The sequence below is a fragment of the Jaculus jaculus genome, chromosome 3 (genome assembly GCF_020740685.1).
Source record: "Jaculus jaculus isolate mJacJac1 chromosome 3, mJacJac1.mat.Y.cur, whole genome shotgun sequence".
NCBI classification, from domain to species: Eukaryota; Metazoa; Chordata; class Mammalia; order Rodentia; family Dipodidae; genus Jaculus; species Jaculus jaculus.
Genome location: NC_059104.1, coordinates 169718494 through 169737260, shown reverse-complemented (window position 1 = coordinate 169737260; position 18767 = coordinate 169718494). Strand labels below are relative to the sequence as shown.

General features: G+C 47.0%; 1 protein-coding gene across 4 annotated transcripts in view; it reads right to left on the bottom strand.

Moving 5' to 3' along the window:
* Nucleotides 1–11085, bottom strand: part of Fchsd2 (FCH and double SH3 domains 2) — a 229597-nt gene extending 218512 nt beyond the window's left edge. For 2 of the 4 annotated variants that reach the window (XM_045145406.1, XM_045145409.1), the window contains exons 1-2: nucleotides 10918–11085; nucleotides 8960–9057 (exon numbers count right to left, since the gene is read on the bottom strand). In XM_045145406.1, the coding sequence (XP_045001341.1) occupies nucleotides 8960–9057; nucleotides 10918–10938 (119 nt within the window). In that variant the 5' untranslated portion in view covers nucleotides 10939–11085. Of the gene's footprint in view, nucleotides 1–8959; nucleotides 9058–9472; nucleotides 9503–10917 lie in introns of those variants that run through there. The other 2 variants (XM_045145407.1, XM_045145410.1) reach the window with 2 other exon arrangements.
* Between the last annotated feature and the right edge of the window lie 7682 nt (nucleotides 11086–18767).

The window sequence follows — 18767 nt, the reverse complement described above, 5'->3', positions numbered from 1 at the left end:
GTGCACCAATTCTGTCTCTCTCCTTCTCATAAAAGGGGCAAAAAAAAAAAAAAAGTAAAGTAAGCCAGGTGTGGTGGTACATACCTTTAATCTTAGCACTTGAGAGGCTGAAGTAAGAAGATCAAATTGAATTCAAGGCCAACCTGAAGCTATGGCTACAGAATGAGTTCCAGGTCAGTCTGGGCTAGAATGAAACCCTACCTTGAAAACTAAAAACAGAAAAAGCAAAGTAGGCCAAGCATGGTGGCAAATATGCCAATAATCCCAGCACTCTGGAGGCAGAGGCAGGAACATTGCTGCCAATTTCAAAGCCAGGTCTACACACCAAGTTCTGGGCCAGCCAGGGTTATACAACAAAACTGTCTCAAAAAATATACACATATACGTAAAGTACGCCTGTCTACAGCTGACAGTAAATGTCAACAGGAAATGTATCAGTATGAAATCTCCCCAAAGAATGGAATGTCCCTGATTAACAACAAATGAGTTCTCTTTCATTCTCATGCTTCACTCCAACAATTTGGCTTCCAAATACTCCCCTGAAAGACATGAACTGAAGAAGGGAAGGCCAACAAAAGAAAAACACTATAGCATAACTGGTGTCCTCCCCTCAAAATTCCACAAGACAATAAAGGGTGTGAGTGGGAACTTGTCATATCAGCATAAAAATTCTTCTGTTTACAACTTACTGTGTTTTGGGTTTTCTTTAAAATCCTAAAAACTTAAGTCTCATTACAAGCCATTGCCAAGGCTCTTGGTTGTGCACCAGAACTAGATGGTAAGACCCTATTGCTGAAGATTCCGCATGTTTGGGCCTGCGGAAATCAAGCTGGAGCTGAGCTGGAAACCTCCTCCCTGCTGATGAGCTCTCAGAAAGCTGCAAAGAGCTATGCTGCATGTAGCCTTTTGGGAGAAATAAATCATCAATGATGTTAAACAGCAGTGGATCCTGCAAGCCTTAAAGCTAGCCAGCCAGGACAAATATGTCTGTCAACTGCTGCAAGGTAGTGGCATGTTTGATGTGGGGGAAACCAACTGTTCTCTGACTGGACTAGAGGCCAGCTCCACAGGAGGTAAAACATGCCTGGTACTGAAAACCTACTCAAAAGCATATGGCTGGGGAGGTCATGAGCCCTAAGGGAGTAACAACTACTGTTGTCTGGCTGGATGCATATATTATGTTCACCAAACTGCCCTCTAAGCACTTTTGTATGTTTACGCCCATATATTTTTAAAGTAAGAACATTTTTAATAAACATTTGTTTACAAATCATTAAAAGGAAAAAAAAAAAGCAGGGCATGGTGGCACATGCCTTTAATCCCAGCACTAAGGAGGCAGAGGTAGGAGGATTCCCATAAATTTGAAGCCACCCAGAGACTACATAGGGAATTCCAGGTCAGCCTGGACTAGAGTGAAACCCTACCTCAAAAAAAATAAAAATAAAAATAAAAGGAAAAAATTGGATTCTGTAATCTGTTATAACTTCTTTTAAAACAGAGTGGGGTTGGGTTGGAGAAACGGCTTAGCAGTTAAGGCCTTTGCCTACAAAGCCAAAGGATTCTGGTTTGATTCTCCAGGACCCATGTAAGTCAGATGCACAAGGGGGCGCACACATCTGGAGTTTGTTCACAATGGCTGGAGGCCCTGGTGCACCCATTCTCTCCCTCTTTCTCTCTCTCAAATAAGTAAAATTGTTTAAAAAAAAAATGGAGTGGGATTAAGTTTTGAAAGTAAACTGATACACATCCTTCTTTCTTTGTTGTTTGGTTTGTTTGTTTGGTTGGCTTTTCAAAGTAGGGTTTCACTTCTAGCCCACGGTGACCTGGAATTCACTAAGTAGTCTCAGAGTGGCCTCAAATTCATGGAAATCCTCCTATCTCTGCTTCCCAAATGCTGGGATCAAAGGCGTGCACTGCACCACCATACCCAGTTTACACCTGCCGGGCCATTTTTACTTTTTTGTTAGAGTGAGGCAGGGTCTCACCCTAACCCAAGCTGACCTGAAACTCTGTATCTATAGTCCCAGGATCCTTCTACCTCTGCCTCCTGAGTGCTGGGACTAAAAAGATGCATGCCTTTAATAATCATTTATTTATTGAAATAGTATTTATCTCAATCATTTATTTCAGTCAGTGAGGAAACAAAAGTTAACAGAGGGCTGGAGAGATGGCTTAGTGGTTAAGGCATTTGCCTGCAAAGCCAAAGGACCCCAGTGTGATTCCCCAGGACCCATGTAAGGCAGACGCACAGGGTGGCAAATGCGTCTGGAGTTTATTTGTAGTGGCTGGAGGCCCTGGTGCACACATTCTCTCCCTCCCTCTCTCATTCAAATAAATAAGTAAATTTTTAAAAAATTAACAGATACCATACTGAATTGCCACTTATATGTCAGAAACAAGTTCCTAAAATTTTTCTGTTAGTTTTTTTTTATTATTTATTTGATTGAGAGAAAGAAGTAGATAAAGAAAGGGAATGGGCACACCAGGGACTCCTGTCACTGCAAAAGAACTCTAGATACATACTCCACCTTATGCATCTGGCTTAAGTGGGTCCTGGAGTCCTTTGGCTTTGCAGGCAAGCGCCTTAACTGCTAAGCCATCTCTCCGGCCCAATTTCTGTTAAGTTTTACAACATGAGCCAAAGACATGGCTTAGCAGTTAAGGCGCTTGCCTGTGAAGCCCAAGGACCTAGGTTCAATTCCCTAGGACTCATACAAGCCAGATGCACAAGGTGGCACATGCATCTGTTGTTCATGTGCAGTGGCTAGAAGCCCTGGTGTGCCCTTTCCTTTTCTTTCCTTCCTTTCTATTTATCTATCCATCTATACCTGCCTCTTTCTACCTCTCTCTCTCAAATAAATAAAATGTTGTTTAAAAACATTTTACAAGGCTTGAGAGATGGCTTAGCAGTTAATGTGCTTGCCTAAAAAACCTAAGGGACCAGGCTTGACTCCCCAGAAACCACATAAGCCAGATGCACAGGTGGCGCATGCATCTGGACTTGGTTTACAATGGTTAGAGGCTCTGGCATGCCCATTCTCTCTGTCTCTCACTTTCTCACACAAATAAGTAAAAATAACATATTTTTAAAATTTTATAATACAAAGAAAGTATATTCTTATCAATTGTACAGTGAATATTATACAATTTAGTTAATTTAATAAGGCCCAATAGTGGCAACACACAAACTATAACCCTAAATGTGAAAAAATATGTATATATACATATATATACCTATATATGTACATATTGATGTACAATGGCAAAACTGGAGTAGTCTTTGTTTTCTGGATTTTTGTTTGTTTTTTGACATAGATTCTCACTCTAGCCCAAACGGACCTGAAACTCACTCTATAGTGTGAAGCTGACCTCAAATTCACAGCAATCCTCCTATCTCTGCATCCCAAGTGCTAGGACTAAAGGTGTGTATCACCACACCTGGCTCTTGGAGTAGTCTTGATAACAGTTATCTGGGAACAAAGAATAAGAAACCAGTGGGCTGGAGAGATAGCTCAGTAGTTAAGGCATTTGCCTGCAAAGACAAAGGACCTCAGTTTGATTCCCCAGGGCTTAAATAAGCCAGATGCACAAGGTGGCGCATGAGTTCATTTGCAGTGGCTGAAAACCCTGGCATGCCCATTTTCTCTCTCTCCCTCTCTCAAATAAATTTTTAAATATTAAACTAAAAAAGAATAAGAAACCAGTAAAGTCAACCATAGTTTTCTCATTTTTTCTCTCTCTCTCCAACATGACTTTTGTAGAAGAGAAGGCAAAAGAAACAAAGGCACCTTATGTACAGCTATTCTTTTAGCCCTGCGAGCATCCTGAAGAGACCACCAGTCCTACCTGCTGGTCCCCAATCATCCCAGTTACTAACTGTGGATCAATAATCCTAACCCTCTAACCCTAAAGTCCTCATAAAGCAGCTCTTTTGTCCAGGATATAACAAAGACGCGCAATGATAACAAAATCTGAGGCACTTGAGTATACATCTCAAGATATTATAGTTAACCTTCAGGTCATTGATGGTAAGTTGCGCATGACAACTGCTATAAAAACTGTCCTTAAAAAGCTCAACCAAGTTAGCTATGAGTTTGAAGGTTTATTCATCACTGTTTATTTTCTATTACAAAGTGATCTTATCTGCAACTGTAAAGATAGTTCAGGTCCTGTTAATCTTAATACTATCAAATGGCCATCAATAGATTTAAATCTGATCTCAGTTATTGTAACTTTTGTCCTCCTGTTATGTACAGACATGTTGATATGGCCTGTCTAAGCTTCATCTGTTCTAACAGTCATGGGTAAAACATAAAATTGCTTTATGTTAATCCAGGTGTGTCTCTAATATACATCAGATTAACTGCTATCCAAAATTAAGCTAAGAGCATGGTTTGTCCAGCTGTTTTCTCTTTCCAAGTAGATTTGCCAAGAGTTGTATTAAAGCTCAGGCTGTTTTAGTTCACAAATAATCAGGTTATACTCTATTCTCATATGTGATCAAAGTTTTAGTCAAAAGCCTGGTGTGGTGGTGCACACCTTAAATCCCAGCACTCGGGAGGCAGAGGTAAAAGGATGGCTGTGCGTTTGAGACCACCCTGAGAATACATAGTGAATTCCAGGTCAGAGGAGAGTGACCCAGCCTCGGAAAACCAAAAAAAGAAAAAAAGTTCTAGCCGGTATGTTGCCTAAGTAACTGTCATTTCTGGCATCTCAAGTTCACTGCTTTTAAGCAAACTCTTACGACATTCCCTGCTCCAGGATACAGCCTTATGCTCACACAATGGCCTTCATCTGAGAAAAATGGTCTCAAGCTCTACTGTTCTGATTCCAGCCGTCCATGGGTAATTGGTGTCCATTAAGGAATTCAGGCTAATCAAAGATGTTTTCAAACACAGGTGCCAAGACTTTATGCTATTTTGTCTTTTTCTGGCAGTTTCTAGGTCAAATTAATTGATTTAGATTTGTTGATAGAAATATTGTTTTCAGCACTGTTAACATGTTCCACCTGTGCTTACAGCTGTTAGATATTTAAAGGACAAAACATTATTGGTATGCCGGGCATGGTGGCGCACGCCTTTAATCCCAGCGCTTGGGAAGCAGAGGTAGGAGGATCACCGTGAGACTACATAGTGGATTCCAGGTCAGCCTGGGCTAGAGTGAAAAAAAAAAATTAACAAAAAGTATACAAAGACATTTATGCATATTATACAGTTAATCCAATGCCCAATGTGGCCAAAGAAGAAAGGATGCATGGGCATGAGATGGTAGTAATTAAGCCAAGAAAGGAAGCTGTAGACATTATGCTACAAGGTGTTCAACCTTTATCCACAGACAGAGAGCCTAACTAGTAGAATGTGGAAAACAGATTAAAAAGGAAAGATAAGAGAATGGAAAATATGAGGACACTTCTGTGATAATTAAGATATTGCTATATTAGGAACTGGAGAGATGGCTCAGCCGTTAAAGGCACTTACTTGCAAGGCCTGAATGCCTGGGTTTGACTCCCCCAGTAACCACGTAAAGCCAGATGCACAAGTGGCACATGTGTCTGGAGTTCATCTGCAGAGGCTTGTGTGCAGCGCGCGCACACACACACACACTCACTCTCTCTGTCCTTACAAATAATAAATCTCTTTTAAAAGATACTGCTGTACATGCAGGAGAGATGGCTTAGCAGTTAAGGCATTTGCCTGCGAACCCTAAGGACCCGGGAAGACTGCTGTAGTCATGGAACCAGAACAGGGAGGTCAGAAATAATACAAGCAACATCACTAGCAGCAGGAGCAACAATCCTATATCAACTTAGCTCAATACATATCACATCTGCATGTACTGTCATCGGATCTATACAACCTTTCTGAAGGAAAGTTACTAGACAGGGCCTGGTGGCACACCTTTAATTCTAGCACTTGGGAGAGTCAAGTAAGAGGGCTGCCGAGTTTGAGGCCAGCCTGGGGCTACGAGCGAGTGCCAAGTCAGCCTGGGCCAGAGTGACATCCTACCTCAAAAGAACTGAAAAAATAAATAAATAAATAGTCGGGCATGGTGGTGCATGCCTTTAATCCCAGCCCTTGGGAGGCAGAGGCAGGACGATCATTGAGAGTTCAAGGCCAGCCTGAGACTACATAGTCAATTCCAGGTCAGCCTGGGCTAGAGGGAGACCCCACCTCAAAAAATCAAAAAAAAAAAAAAGAAAAAAAGAAAGAAAGCCACTGTTACTCCATTTTACAAATTATAAAGCTGAAAGATTAGGTCATTTTCAAAAGACAGAACACCTAGTAGGTGCTGGGATATAAACCCAAGATTGCATAACACCAATGTCTATATTATTAACCTTTAGGTTTTGCACTGAAGTATACATAATGGCATAAAAAGAGAAAAGGCACAGGCATGAGCACTCAAGAGGCAGCAGATGGCCATGAGTTCAAGGCCACCCTGACACTACAGAGTGAATTCCAGGTCCACCTGGGCTACAGTGAAACCCTACCTCCAAAAAAAGAAAAAGAAAAAGAAAGAAAGAAAAGAACCAGGCATTGTGGTACATGCCTTTAATCCCAGCACTCAAGAGGCAAAGGTAGGAGGATCACCATGAGTCCACCGCCAGTCTTGTGGGGAGCTGTAGCTGTTCCTTGATCTCTTTTCTTGAGTCTTTAGGCACAGAGGCATTATTGTATGGCCTTGGTGAAGCTGACTTTAGACATGTAGGCATTGTCGAGAAAGTTTTATTTTCTGTACATAAGCTTGTGCCTGCCTGAATAAACCTGAGCCTTGATCAGAACTTGCCTTGGCTCTGTTCCTCGTGTTCTTGTCTCAGATCCATCCCCACTCCCTCCTCTGGGGTCTGTTCGACTCTCATGCTACAGGTCAGCACAAGTCTGAGACTACACAGTGAATTCCAGGTCAGCCTGGGCTACACCAAGACCTACCTTGAAAAATCAAAAAATATTAAATAAATAAAGTAAAAAGAAGTCTTGGACTGGAGGGATCACTTAGTGGTTAAGGTGCTTGCCTGTAAAGTCTAAAGATCCAGATTCAAACCCCCAGAATCCACATAGGCCAGATGCACAAGGTGGTACATGAGTCTAGAGTTCAAATACGGTGGCTACAGGCCCTCACGTGCCATTCTCATATACATACATAGTGAATTTCAGGTCAGCCTGGGCTAGATCAAGACCCTACCCTGGAAAAAGAAACGTGGGGGCCGGAGAGATAGTTTAGTGGTTAAGGCGTCTGCCTGAAAAGCCAAAGGACCTCAGTTCAATTCCCCAGGACCCATGTAAGCCAGATGCACAAGAGGGCTACAGGCGTTTGGAGTTTGTTAGCAGTGGCTGGAGGCCCTGGCACACCCATTCTCTCTCTCCCTCTCTCTGCCTCTTTCTCCCTCTTTTTCAAATAAATAAATAAAGTAAAAAAGAATTATTTGCCAGACGTGGTGGCACACACCTTTAATCCCAGCACTCAGGAGGCAGAGGTAGAAGGATCACCACTCGGAGACTACATAGTGAATTCCAGGTCAGCCTGGACTAGAGTGAAACCCTACCTTGAAAAACTACAAGAAGAAGAAAAAAAGAAAGAAAGAAAATTGTTTTAAAAAGAAAAAAAGGCTGGAGAGATAGCTTAGCAGTTAAGATGTTTGCCTACAAAGCCAAATGGTTCAATTCTCCAGGACCCACATAAGCCAGATGCACGAGGAGGTGCATGTGTCTGGAGTTTGTTTGCAGTGGTCAGATGACCTGTCGCGCCCATTCATTCTCTCTCTCTCTTTCTAATAAATAAATAAAATATATTAAGAAGAAAGAAAGAAAGGAAGAAAGAAAGAACGAACGAACGAACGAGCAGGGTGTGATGGTGCACACCTTTAATTCCAGCATTCAGGAGGCAGAGGTAGGAGGATTGCCATGAGTTCAAGGCCACCCTGAGACGAGATAGTTAATTCCAGGTCAGCCTGGGCCAGAATGAGACCCTACCTTGAAAAACCAAAAAAAAAAGAAAAGAAAAAATGTGGTTTGTACTACCAGACTGATAAATAAATAACTTCCTCCAATAAAACAACTCATTCCTCCTTGTTTTTTTTTTAATATTTTATCTATTTGTTTATTTGAGAGAGAGAGAATGGGCATGCCAGCCTTGCAAAGGACTCGATACATGGGCCACCTTGTGCATCTGGCTGGCCTTGAGCTTGTGATCCACCTACCCTAGCCTCCTGAAGGCTGGGACTGATGTCCCATCAAACCCATCTTAATAGCCTCATTTCTTTTTCTTATTTTGTTTTGTTTTGTTTGTTTTTCGAGGTGGGTTCTCACTCTAACCCAGGCTGACCTGGAATACACTATGTACTCTCAGGGTGGCCTTGAACTCCTACCTCTGCCTCCCAAGTGCTGGGATTAAAGGTGTGTGCCACCACACCCAGCTCATACTCTCATTTCTGATACTCATTTTCACAATGTTAGTAAAATGTCTTAACTATTAAATTCAGAGTTTTCCTTATTATGAATATGACATACAGTTTTCACTATGTTTAACATTCAAAGACAAAGTTATGCTTGCTATGCTTTAACAAACAGTGCTAGCATGTAATCATCTAGGGTTGACTGGGTAACTCCAGATATTAACCATTAACCACAGGTGTCAGCTCAAAAATCTGTGTAAAACTATTAAGGCCAATAAATAACTGCTACAATTCAATGGAAAACTATAAATAAGAATTCTCACTTAAATGATTCTAATTTGACTGACACTCTTAAGGTATGTGTACATGATAGGTTCCTTCAAAGAAGAAAAAAAAAGTTTGTATTGTGTTAGTTCCAGTTATAATTTCCAGCTGAGTCAAAGTTCTACAGACTTAAAGCAGGAAATCCAAAAGGAAATTCCATCATCAGATCCTGGAGGTTGGCAATTCAAAGGTCCTTTGGAACAGAGATATAAGAAATTCTCAAACTATTTGCTGTAACCTTACCTCATATCTTCAAGTAAATCGCATTCTGCTTGATGTTTGGCTTGAAGTCTTGTCATTTGCTCACCTTGAATGTTTTTCAGTTCTTGTGTAACTTTCACCTAAAATATAATATATTCACAACCTGAACAAAAGCATTAAAGCAGTATTTGCCAGAATATCTACCTCTTATCTCTCCCTAAAGATTATAAATCTATTATTTGTCATTTAGTTTTATTATTAGAGATACTTATTTAAAGGGGGAAAAATTAACTAAAGCACCTGAGAGGATGAATGGAAATAATCTAAAAATTACAGATTGTTATTCTATATACAAGTTCAGTACAGATCTCAGATTATTATTCTACGTACCACTACAGTACATATCTATGCCTTCTACTTCTTTAGAACAAAATGATTAACATAACCACCAGGAGCAGTAACCACAGATGGGAGAGAACACGAGTACCTAATACCTAGCCGACTAAAATTTACACAATCATGAACTAATATGCATAAATCAGCTACATAAATTACCCAGTAATGCTTGTGAGAAAGCACACTGTCTCGGAATGATGCCCTCCACTCAGTGACAGCGCATCAAATCACAATCTCCTCCTCACAATGGAGAAAGCAAAAGTGACCTTCCAGCCTGTGCAGAGCTTTTAAAGGAACCCAGCAAGCCCGGCTCAGTGGCGGCTTCACTTCAAACAGCAAGAACCGCCAGAGGCAGCTGGCCAGGGGCTCCTTCCACCGCGGGACCCCCACGTTCCAGGTTACCACGCTGGAACGCGGGCCACCGAAGCAAGGCTACCGAGAGGGGAGGGGGCTACATGTGCTAAAGAAAAGGGCTCAGTTGGCTGGAGAAACCCAGATTACGGAAGGAAAAGAAGAGACAGAGTTAGTCATTTGGCCAACGTTTGCCCACGAGGGGAGAACAGAAGCCCATTCCAAGGTAGATACCCGGCACCCACGTGCAGGATTAAGAAGACAAGGACACAGCCTCGGCCCTGGGGAAAGGTGGGCGCCGCCACTAAACTGTTGACAAGCCCAGGAGCACCGTCACTGCCATCCTGGCCATGCAAACCTGGATCCCCGGGCACACGCCACGCACCGCCCGGGTTCTCGCTTTCCTGGGGGGCGGGAAGGGGGGGGTGTGAGCTCTCCTGTTTCCTCGCCTTCCAGCCGGGGGCGGGGCAAGATTTGGGTGTGGAGGGGGGGTGGGAAGAGGCAGGACCCGTCAATCCTTAATGTACGGATTTCCCTTGGGGTGGGAGGGCGGTAACTGTCCCAACTTCTTTTCGGCAGCCCCGTAAGGGGGGGGGGGGGAGAACCAGGCTAACCCTTTACGAGCTAGGCTTCAAACAAATCCCCCTTAAATGTGCCAGCGGACGGGAAAGAGGGGGTGGGTGGGTGTCGACAAGGTAGGTGCTGGAGAACTCCAGTGTGGTGCAGACTAAACAATCACACACGCACCAGGCTCTGCAAATCTGCAGCCGTCGTTCCCCCCAACACACACACACACACACACACATGCACACGCACACGCACGCACACTCCCCGAGAATGCACTTTGCATTGGGCAGCACTGCCCTGCGGGCACGCATCCACACGGATGCAACACCCTGAAACTCGTGCAAACGGTCTGAGGCTCTCCGGGAGGGGGGGGGGGGAGGGCGGGTGCCGTGGACGGACCAGTCCCGGTCCACATAAACCGCTTCACCACCTACGACCCTCCTTCCCAAGCCCAGGGGTCGGCGGCAACTCAAGTGACAAGCCCAGAGGCGAGAGCGGTCACGGCCCCTGGCTGGGGGGGGGGGGGAGAAGGGGGAGGGGGCGCAGCGGTCGCCCCAGCCGCGTTCTTTGTACGCATCCGTCCCCCCCCCACGACAAACACCACACAGCACCCCCCTCAAAAATAATAATAAAATAAAATAAAAAAGCTCCACGCCCCCCCTCCCCCGAGGAGCTGCTGCCCTTACCTTCCTCGGCGGCGGCTGCATGATGCTGAAGGGACATCAATCCTTCCCTCCCTCCCCCCGCAGCCACACACACATACACACACACACCCCGAGCGCGGCGTCGGAGCGGGACGCGGGGGGCTGGAGGGAAGGGGAGCCCGAGGACGACGACCGGCCCCGGAGGCTGCAGCGAGGCCGGCGGCGGCGGCGGCGGCGGCGGGCGGGCGGGCGGGCGGGCAGGAGGAGCCGGGTCGCGGCGAGTGTGAAGAGGGAGGAGGAGGAGGAGGAGGAGGAGGAGCGCCGGGAAGAGGCCTGGGGCCCGGACAGGCCTGGGGGTGTGTGAGCGAAGGAGGCGGAGACGGCCGAGGGGGCGGGGGCCGGGGAGCCGTGGGGGTCTCGCCGGGCGGCGGAGGAGGAGCAACGCGCGGCGGCGGCGGCGGCGGCGACGTCGGCCGCGGCTCCCTCACCACCACCACTACCCACCCACACTCCGGGCTGCCCGGGCGGGCCCGACGCCCCCCTCCTCCTTCCTCCTCCTCCTCGTCCTCCTCCGCCCGGCTCCCGGGAGGAGGAAGGCGGCGCCGCGCTCCGGGTTAAGGCTTCACCAGCTCAGGCCGCGGGAATTTCCGGCCGCGCCGCGCCGCACAGCGCCCCGCTGCGGCGGCGGAGGGAACTGCGCCGTGCGCGGCCTCGTTGTGGCGCGGGTTGGGGCGGGGGGCGGGGGGCGGGGGGGGTGGAGGGAAGAGGGGCCGGGACGGGGCTCCCGCAGCACGGTGGGAGACGGCGGCGTGAAGGGGAGCGCTAGAAACGCTAATGGTGCGCGAAAAATCCACCACTCCCTCCGCCCTCTCTCTCTCCCTCTCTCTCTCTCTCTCTCTCTCTCTCTCTCTCTCTCTCTCTCTCTCTCTCTCCTCTCTCTGTCGGTCTCCGACAGTGGCACGTTCCAAACCCCCCGTGTCCTCCCCTCCCCACCACCGCCACCCCGTGGGGGGGGGGCTTCCCGCGCGCTTTCCCGCCGGGGCGCGCGCGTCTGCAGCCGGGGGCGCGCGCGTGGGCGGGGGAGGGCTCTGCGCCGACGCACGCGCGCAGGCCGCCCCCGCCTCTTGTCCGCTTTTGCTGCTGCTGCTGCTGCTGCTGCAGCGTTTTGCGTTAGGATACCGCAGCGGGGGGTGGGGGGCTGCGCTGGCTCGCTGTGAGGTTTTTTTTGTTTTTTTGCAAAGGAGAAGAGGTTGCAGGAAGAAATTCTGGACTCAGCTTCCCTCGACGTCCCCGGTCTCCCGCACCCACTACATAGACACAAAGAGGCTGGAGCTTGAACAAGTCCTTTGGCTGCAGGTGCTAGGCCTTTGCCATTGGAGAGGGGGAAAACCGGTGGGAAATAAGTTACCTGGCAAAAGGACTGAATGGCGCTCCGCTGCTGCGCGCTGAAGGAGAGAGGTCCTGGGGTCGGCTGCAAAATAGAAACGTCTTAAGGCTAGGGAATCCCATCTCAGATGGGTTTGTGTCTGCTGAGGAGGGAGATTTTTCTCAAGGTCACACAGGCTGCATTAGAATCTGGGCCAGGAAGGGTTCTATGGGTTACAGAGAAACAAATGCAAAAGCTGGGAGGCAGGTGAGCGGGTGTTAGGGTTAGAACTCACAGGGTCTCACACCTGTAATCCCAGCATTTGGAAGGCTGAGATAGGAGGGTCACTGTGACTTGGAGGACATCCTGGGCTACAGTAGGAACCTGCTTCAAAAAGGAAAAGAAGAGGTGGAGAATGAGAGCCATGGAGGAAGTGAACGAGACAGCAAGGGCTATGGAGGAAGCCTTTGTAGGCAGCCCTCATCTTGGATGTGAGCACCCCTGGGTGTCAGTCCACTGTGCCTGCCCCTGACTGGCTGTGTGAGTTCAATCCCAAAGGGTTCTCATTTCAGCAGGGTCCTCTGCACCTTCCTGCTCTGTCCAGACCACCTGAGGGAGGGGCAACAGACTCTGATGGGCTACTGGGAAAAGTGGGAACGGCTGCCTGGCATGGTGGCTTTACACCTTTTAATTCCAGCGCTTGGAGGCAGAGGTAGGAGTTCAAGGCCACCTTGAGACTACAATAGTGAATACAGGTCAGCCTCGGCTACAGCAAGACTCTACCTCGAAAAAAAAAAGTGAGGGCTAGAGAGACGGCTTAGCGGTTCAGGCGCATGCCTGTGTGAAGCCTAAGAGCCCAGGTTCGATTCTTCAGGTCCCACGTAAACCAGTTGCACATGGTGGTACATGCATCTAGAGTTCGTTTGCAGTGGCTAGAGGCCCTGGTGTGCCCATTCTCCCTCTCTGTGTCTCTAATAAATAAATAAAAATATTTTTTTTTTAAGTGAGAAAGCCACTTCCTGGAGCCCAGAGAATTACTTGGAGCCACAGGGCTCTGTGAAGTTTCTGCAGAAGTTGGAGTCCCAGACCCTTTTTCTCAGAAGTGCAGTTCAGGAAGAAGAGGAAGGCCAATGAGGCTTGAATAGAACAGAGTAATTTGCCAGATGGCTATGAGGTTAGAAATTAGTAAGGTGGAACTTCAACTCTGGTGTTTTATATTGCGTTAACAAGCATTCTTGAACAGAGAAGTGACAAGAGTTAGAACTATGCTTGAGTCAGATTCATCTAGAGTTGTGTATAAACTAGGAGACCCATCCTTTTATTTCTGGTTTCCTTGAGGCCATTCAACAGTCGACCACAGCCAGGTGTGATGGCGCATGCTTTTAATCCTAGCACTTCGAAGGCAGAGGTAGAGGATCTGTGAGAGTTCAAGGCCACCCTAAGCCTACATAGTAAATTCCAGGTCAGCCTGGGCCATGAGACACTAACTCATAAAAATAAATAAATAAAGTCAGCCCTCAGGCTCTGGGGAGTTGGCTCAGGGATTAAAGGTGCTGGCTTGCAATACCTGCCAAACCAGATTCAGTTCCTACATAAAGCCATATGGACAAAGTGGCACATGTGTCTGGAATCCATTTGCAGCATCAAAAGAGCCTTGTGTACCCATACACACACACACTCACTCTCTCTCTCTCTCTCTCTCTCTCTCTCTCTCTCTGTCCCCCCTCCCTCCCTCTAAAATAAATTTTAAAAAAATTTGTAGCCTGGAGTGGTGGCTCATTCCTTTAATCCCAGCACTTGGGAGACAGGTAGGAGGATCACCGTGGGTTCAAGGGCACCCTCCGACCACAGAGTGAATTACAGGACTCCCTGGGCTAGAGCAACACCTTACATTGAAAAAAAAAAACAAAGAAACTAAGTCCCTCCCCCACCTTGCCAAGTACGGTATCACATGCCTTTAATCCCAGCACTTGGAAGGCAGAGGTAGAAACATCGCTGTGAGTTCGAAGCCAGGCTGGAGCTACAGAGTGAGGTATAGATCCGTCTCACTCTAGAATGAGACCCTACCTTGAATAAAAAGAAATGCCCTCCACAAGAGTCCTCAATTCGATCAGGGAAGGTCTGGGGCAAGGGAACAAGAGATTGGCAGCTCAGAGCCTTGGCCATCATTGCGAGGCAACAGCTAGAACCCAAGCCACAGGTAGTGAGCCCTGGGCCATTCTTGGCCTCTCCGCGGATTCACTGTGGCACCTTGAGCTAGGCAGTCCCATTCCTTCAGCCTTTGTTTCCTTACTTACAAAATGGAGGTGTGATGCCATCCTTATAGGTTTGTTGTATTAATTAGAATTTCTCCTACTTCAGGGCCTGGCACATTGTCACTGCCCACTAAGCATCCATTGACTCATCATTCGTTGAAAAAAAAATGTGGGCTGGAGAGATGGCTTAGTGGTTAAGGCATTTGCCTACAAAGCCAAAGGACCTCCTTTGGATTCCCCAGGACCCAGATAAGTCAGATGCCCAAGGTGGCTCATGGGTCTGGAGTTCATTTGCAGTGTCTGGAGGCCCTGGCATGTCCATTCTATCTCTCTCTCTCTCTCTCTTCCTCTTTCCCTCTCTTGCTCTCTCAAATAAAATTTTTTTTAAAAAATGGGCAAGAGAGCCGGGCGTGGTGGCACACGCCTTTAATCTCAGCACTCGGGAGGCAGACGTAGGAGGATTGCCATGAGTTCAAGGCCACCCTGAGATGACAGAGTTAATTCCAGGTCAGCCTGGACCAGAGTGAGACCCTAACTTGAAAAACCAAAAAAAAAAAAAAAAAAAAATGGGCAAGAGGGATGGCTTAGCGGTTAAGGCCTTTGCCTGCAAAGCCAAAGGACCCTGGTTCAATTCCCCAGGACCCACATTAGCCAGATGCACAAGGGGGCACATGCATCTGGAGTTCGTTTGCAGTGGCTGAAGGCCCTGTATGCCCATTCTCTCTCTCTCCCTCCCTCCCTCTTTCTCTGTCAAATAAATGAACAATAAAATATTTCTTTTAAATGTGCTACAATCCTACTTTGTATGAAGCTTGTGCCAGGCACTGGGATGCAGAATGAGCAGGACCTGCCTAGGCCTCACACTGCCAGTTTCAGATCAACCACCCCATGTATAGGGGAGGGGTGACAGAACCTGCCCACATGTGATGCCATACATAAAGCAGGTACCTAACAAAGATTTGCTGAATCCTACCCCCGGGTAGAGCTGCTCTGGCCCAGAGATCACCCTCCCTTCACTGCCCTCCTTGGAAATGAATACTGAGGACACAGAGTTGCTAGATATCAGGAATCTTGGGGTTCAGTCTTGACCACTGAATTGCTAGCCTCCAATGCATGTGGGAGGCCATCTAGAGAATAAGGTGTCGGGCGTGGTGGCGTACAGCTTGAATCCCAGCACTTGGGAGGCAGAGGTAGGAGGATCACCATGAGTTCGAGGCCACCCTGAGACTCCATAATGAATTCCAGGTCAGCTTGGGCTAGAGTGAGACCCTACTTCCAAAAACCAAAAAAAAAAAAAATAAAGAGAGAGAGAGAGAGAGAGAGAGAGTGAATAAGGTAAGTGATACAGGACATGATAGCACACACCTATAAAAACCCAGCACTTGGAAGGCCAAGGCAGCAAAGTTCAGTTTCAGGAAGTCTCTGCATATAAAAAGGGGACTGTAGGGGGCTGGAGAGATGGCTTAGCGGTTAAGTGCTTGCCTGTGAAGCCTAAGGACCCCGGTTCGAGGCTCGGTTCCCCAGATCCCACGTTAGCCAGATGCACAAGGGGGCGCATGCGTCTGGAGTTCGTTTGCAGAGGCTGGAAGCCCTGGCGTGCCCATTCTCTCTCTCTCCCTATATCTGTCTTTCTCTCTGTGTCTGTTGCTCTCAAATAAATAAATAAATAATTAAAAAAAAAAAAAGGAGGGTACCATAGGGACTGGAGAGATGGCTTAGTGGTTAAGGCACTTGCCTGAGAAGCCTAAGAACTCATGTTCTACTCTCCAGATCCCACATAAGCCAGACACACAGGTGACACAAGAGTGCAGGACCGCACATGTGCACACGATGACACACATGTCTGGAGTTTGATTGCAGTGGCTGGTGGCCCTGGTATGCCAATTCTCTCTCTGTAGGAACAAAGAAACAATACTACTTGGGTGAGAGAGATGGGTCAGCGGTTAAAGTGTTTGCCTGCAAAGCCTAACAACCTGGGTTTGACTCCCCAGGACCCATGTAAAGCCAGATACACAAAGTGGCACATGTATCTGAAAGTTTGCAGTGGCTAGAGGCCCTGGTGAGTCCATTCTCTTCCCCCTCCTTCTCTCTCTCTCTTCTTATCACTAAAAGAAAGAAAAAAACAGGTGTGGGGCTGGAGAGATGGCTTACCAGTTAGGAAGTTTGCCTGCAAAGCCAAAGGATCCCGGCTCAATTCTCCAGGACCCACAGAAGCCAGATGCACCAGGAGGTGCATGCAGTGGCTGGAGGCCCTAGTGTGCCCATTCTCTCTCTCTCCCTCTTTCTCTCTTTCAAATAAATAAATAAATAAAATATATTTAAAAAAAAAAACAGGTGTAGTGGTGCACTTTTGATCCCAGCACTCAGGAGGCAGTGGTAGGAGGATCACTGTGAGTTCCAGACCAGTCTACTATTAATAATAATATGCATTAGCCTGTAAAGCCTAAGGTTCCATTCCCCAGTATCCACGTAAGCCAGATGCACAAGGTGGTACATGTGTTGGGAGTTAATTTGCAGTGGCTAGAGGCTCTGGCCCACTCATTACCTCTCTTCCATCTGCCTCTTTCTGTCTGTCTGTCTCTCTCTCTCTCTCAAATGAAAAAAAAGATAGCCAGGCTCTAATCCCAGCATTCAGGAGGCAGACTACATAGTGAATTCTAGGTCAGCCTGGGCTACAGTGAGACTCTACCTCGAAAAACCAACATGTACATTATATATATATATGATTACACAGCCTACCAACCCAGGGTACAATTACCCCACCATCCACATAAGCTGAGTACAAAACATGGCACAAGAATCTGGTGTTCTTTTGTAGTGAAAAGAGGTCCTGGCATGCCTACCCACAGACACACACACACAAATAAATAAATAAATATTTTTTTAAAGAATGTTTAAAGGAAGCCAAGTGTGATATTTCACGCCTATAACCTTAACACTCAGAAGTCAGAGGCCTGGGGATCACTGCATGTTTGAGGCCAATCTGATCTGCATAACGAGTTCGGGGAGTCACCTCTGGGTATGTTCGTGAGAGTATTTCCAGAGAGATTACCGAGGTGGAAAGACCCACCGTAAATATGAATGGATTCATTGCATGGGCTAGAGTCTCAGACTGAATCAAGCCGGGCAGAAGGAGAAACACCAGTTGAATACCAACATTACCTCTCTGCACTTCCTGACTGGAAATGCTGCCTCACACTCTCATCACCTCACACTCCTAAACACCATCACCACGTCTTCTGTGCCATGATGGTTTGTAACTCCTGAAATTACCAGCCAAAATAAGTCCTTCTCTTCCTCCCTTTCCCCTCCCTTGCTAAGTTGCTTTTGTCAGGTATTTTGGTCTCGACAACTGCAAAAATAATTAATCCATCCAAGAAGAAAACAGACTCAGGAGCATAAAATTCATGTTCCAAACTCTACAGGGCAGAGCAAGGGATTTCTGTGCCCTATATAAGTCTGAGCTGAAATGTGTCCCTTTGAACAAGGATGGGAACTTCCAGAGCCTTCTGCAATGCAAGCAAGTCTAGAACCAGCAGCAAGATCTCTTAAGATCCTACAGGGAAATGCTGCACTACGGCCCCAGAGACAGAACTGGGAGAGACCTCCACTCAGGAAGGTTTTCCAGGCACAGCCACCACTGAAAGAAAAGGGCGTTCCTTCCCTTGGGCTATACCAACAGGCACTAGCTCCCATCCATCAAACAGACCACAGGTGGAATTTTTATCCTGGGAAAAAATTAGCAGTAGCTACCTTTTATTTTGTCCCCATGCTTCACACATTGAAATAGTCATGTTATTTGGCTTTGGGTTTTTTGTTTTTGGTTTATCTGGTGGTGTTTTATTTTTAGAGGTAGGGTCTCGATCTAGCCCAGGCTGACCTGGAATTCACTATGTAGTCCCAGGCTGGCCTCAAACGCACATTGATCCCCTACCTCTGCCTCAAGAGTGTTTTGTTTTGTTTTGCCACAGAGCTGCACCCTAGCCCAGGCTAAGCTAGAACTTACTCTGTATCCCAGGCTGGCCTCAAATTCATGGCAATCTTCCCACCTCAACCTCCCAAGGGCTGGGAGTGAGCCACTGCCTCTGGCTGGGAGTAGGCATGTCATTTTCTAACCTTAACAACATCCTCCCATACTGCTTATGAACTCATTTTCCGTATTTCATAGAATGAGGCTCAGAAGTGAAATGACCTAGCCAGGGTCACACAGATGAGCCGGCCCTGACTGAAAGCTTAGCTCTCTTCCCAGCATGCTGCAGTAAACTTCTCCC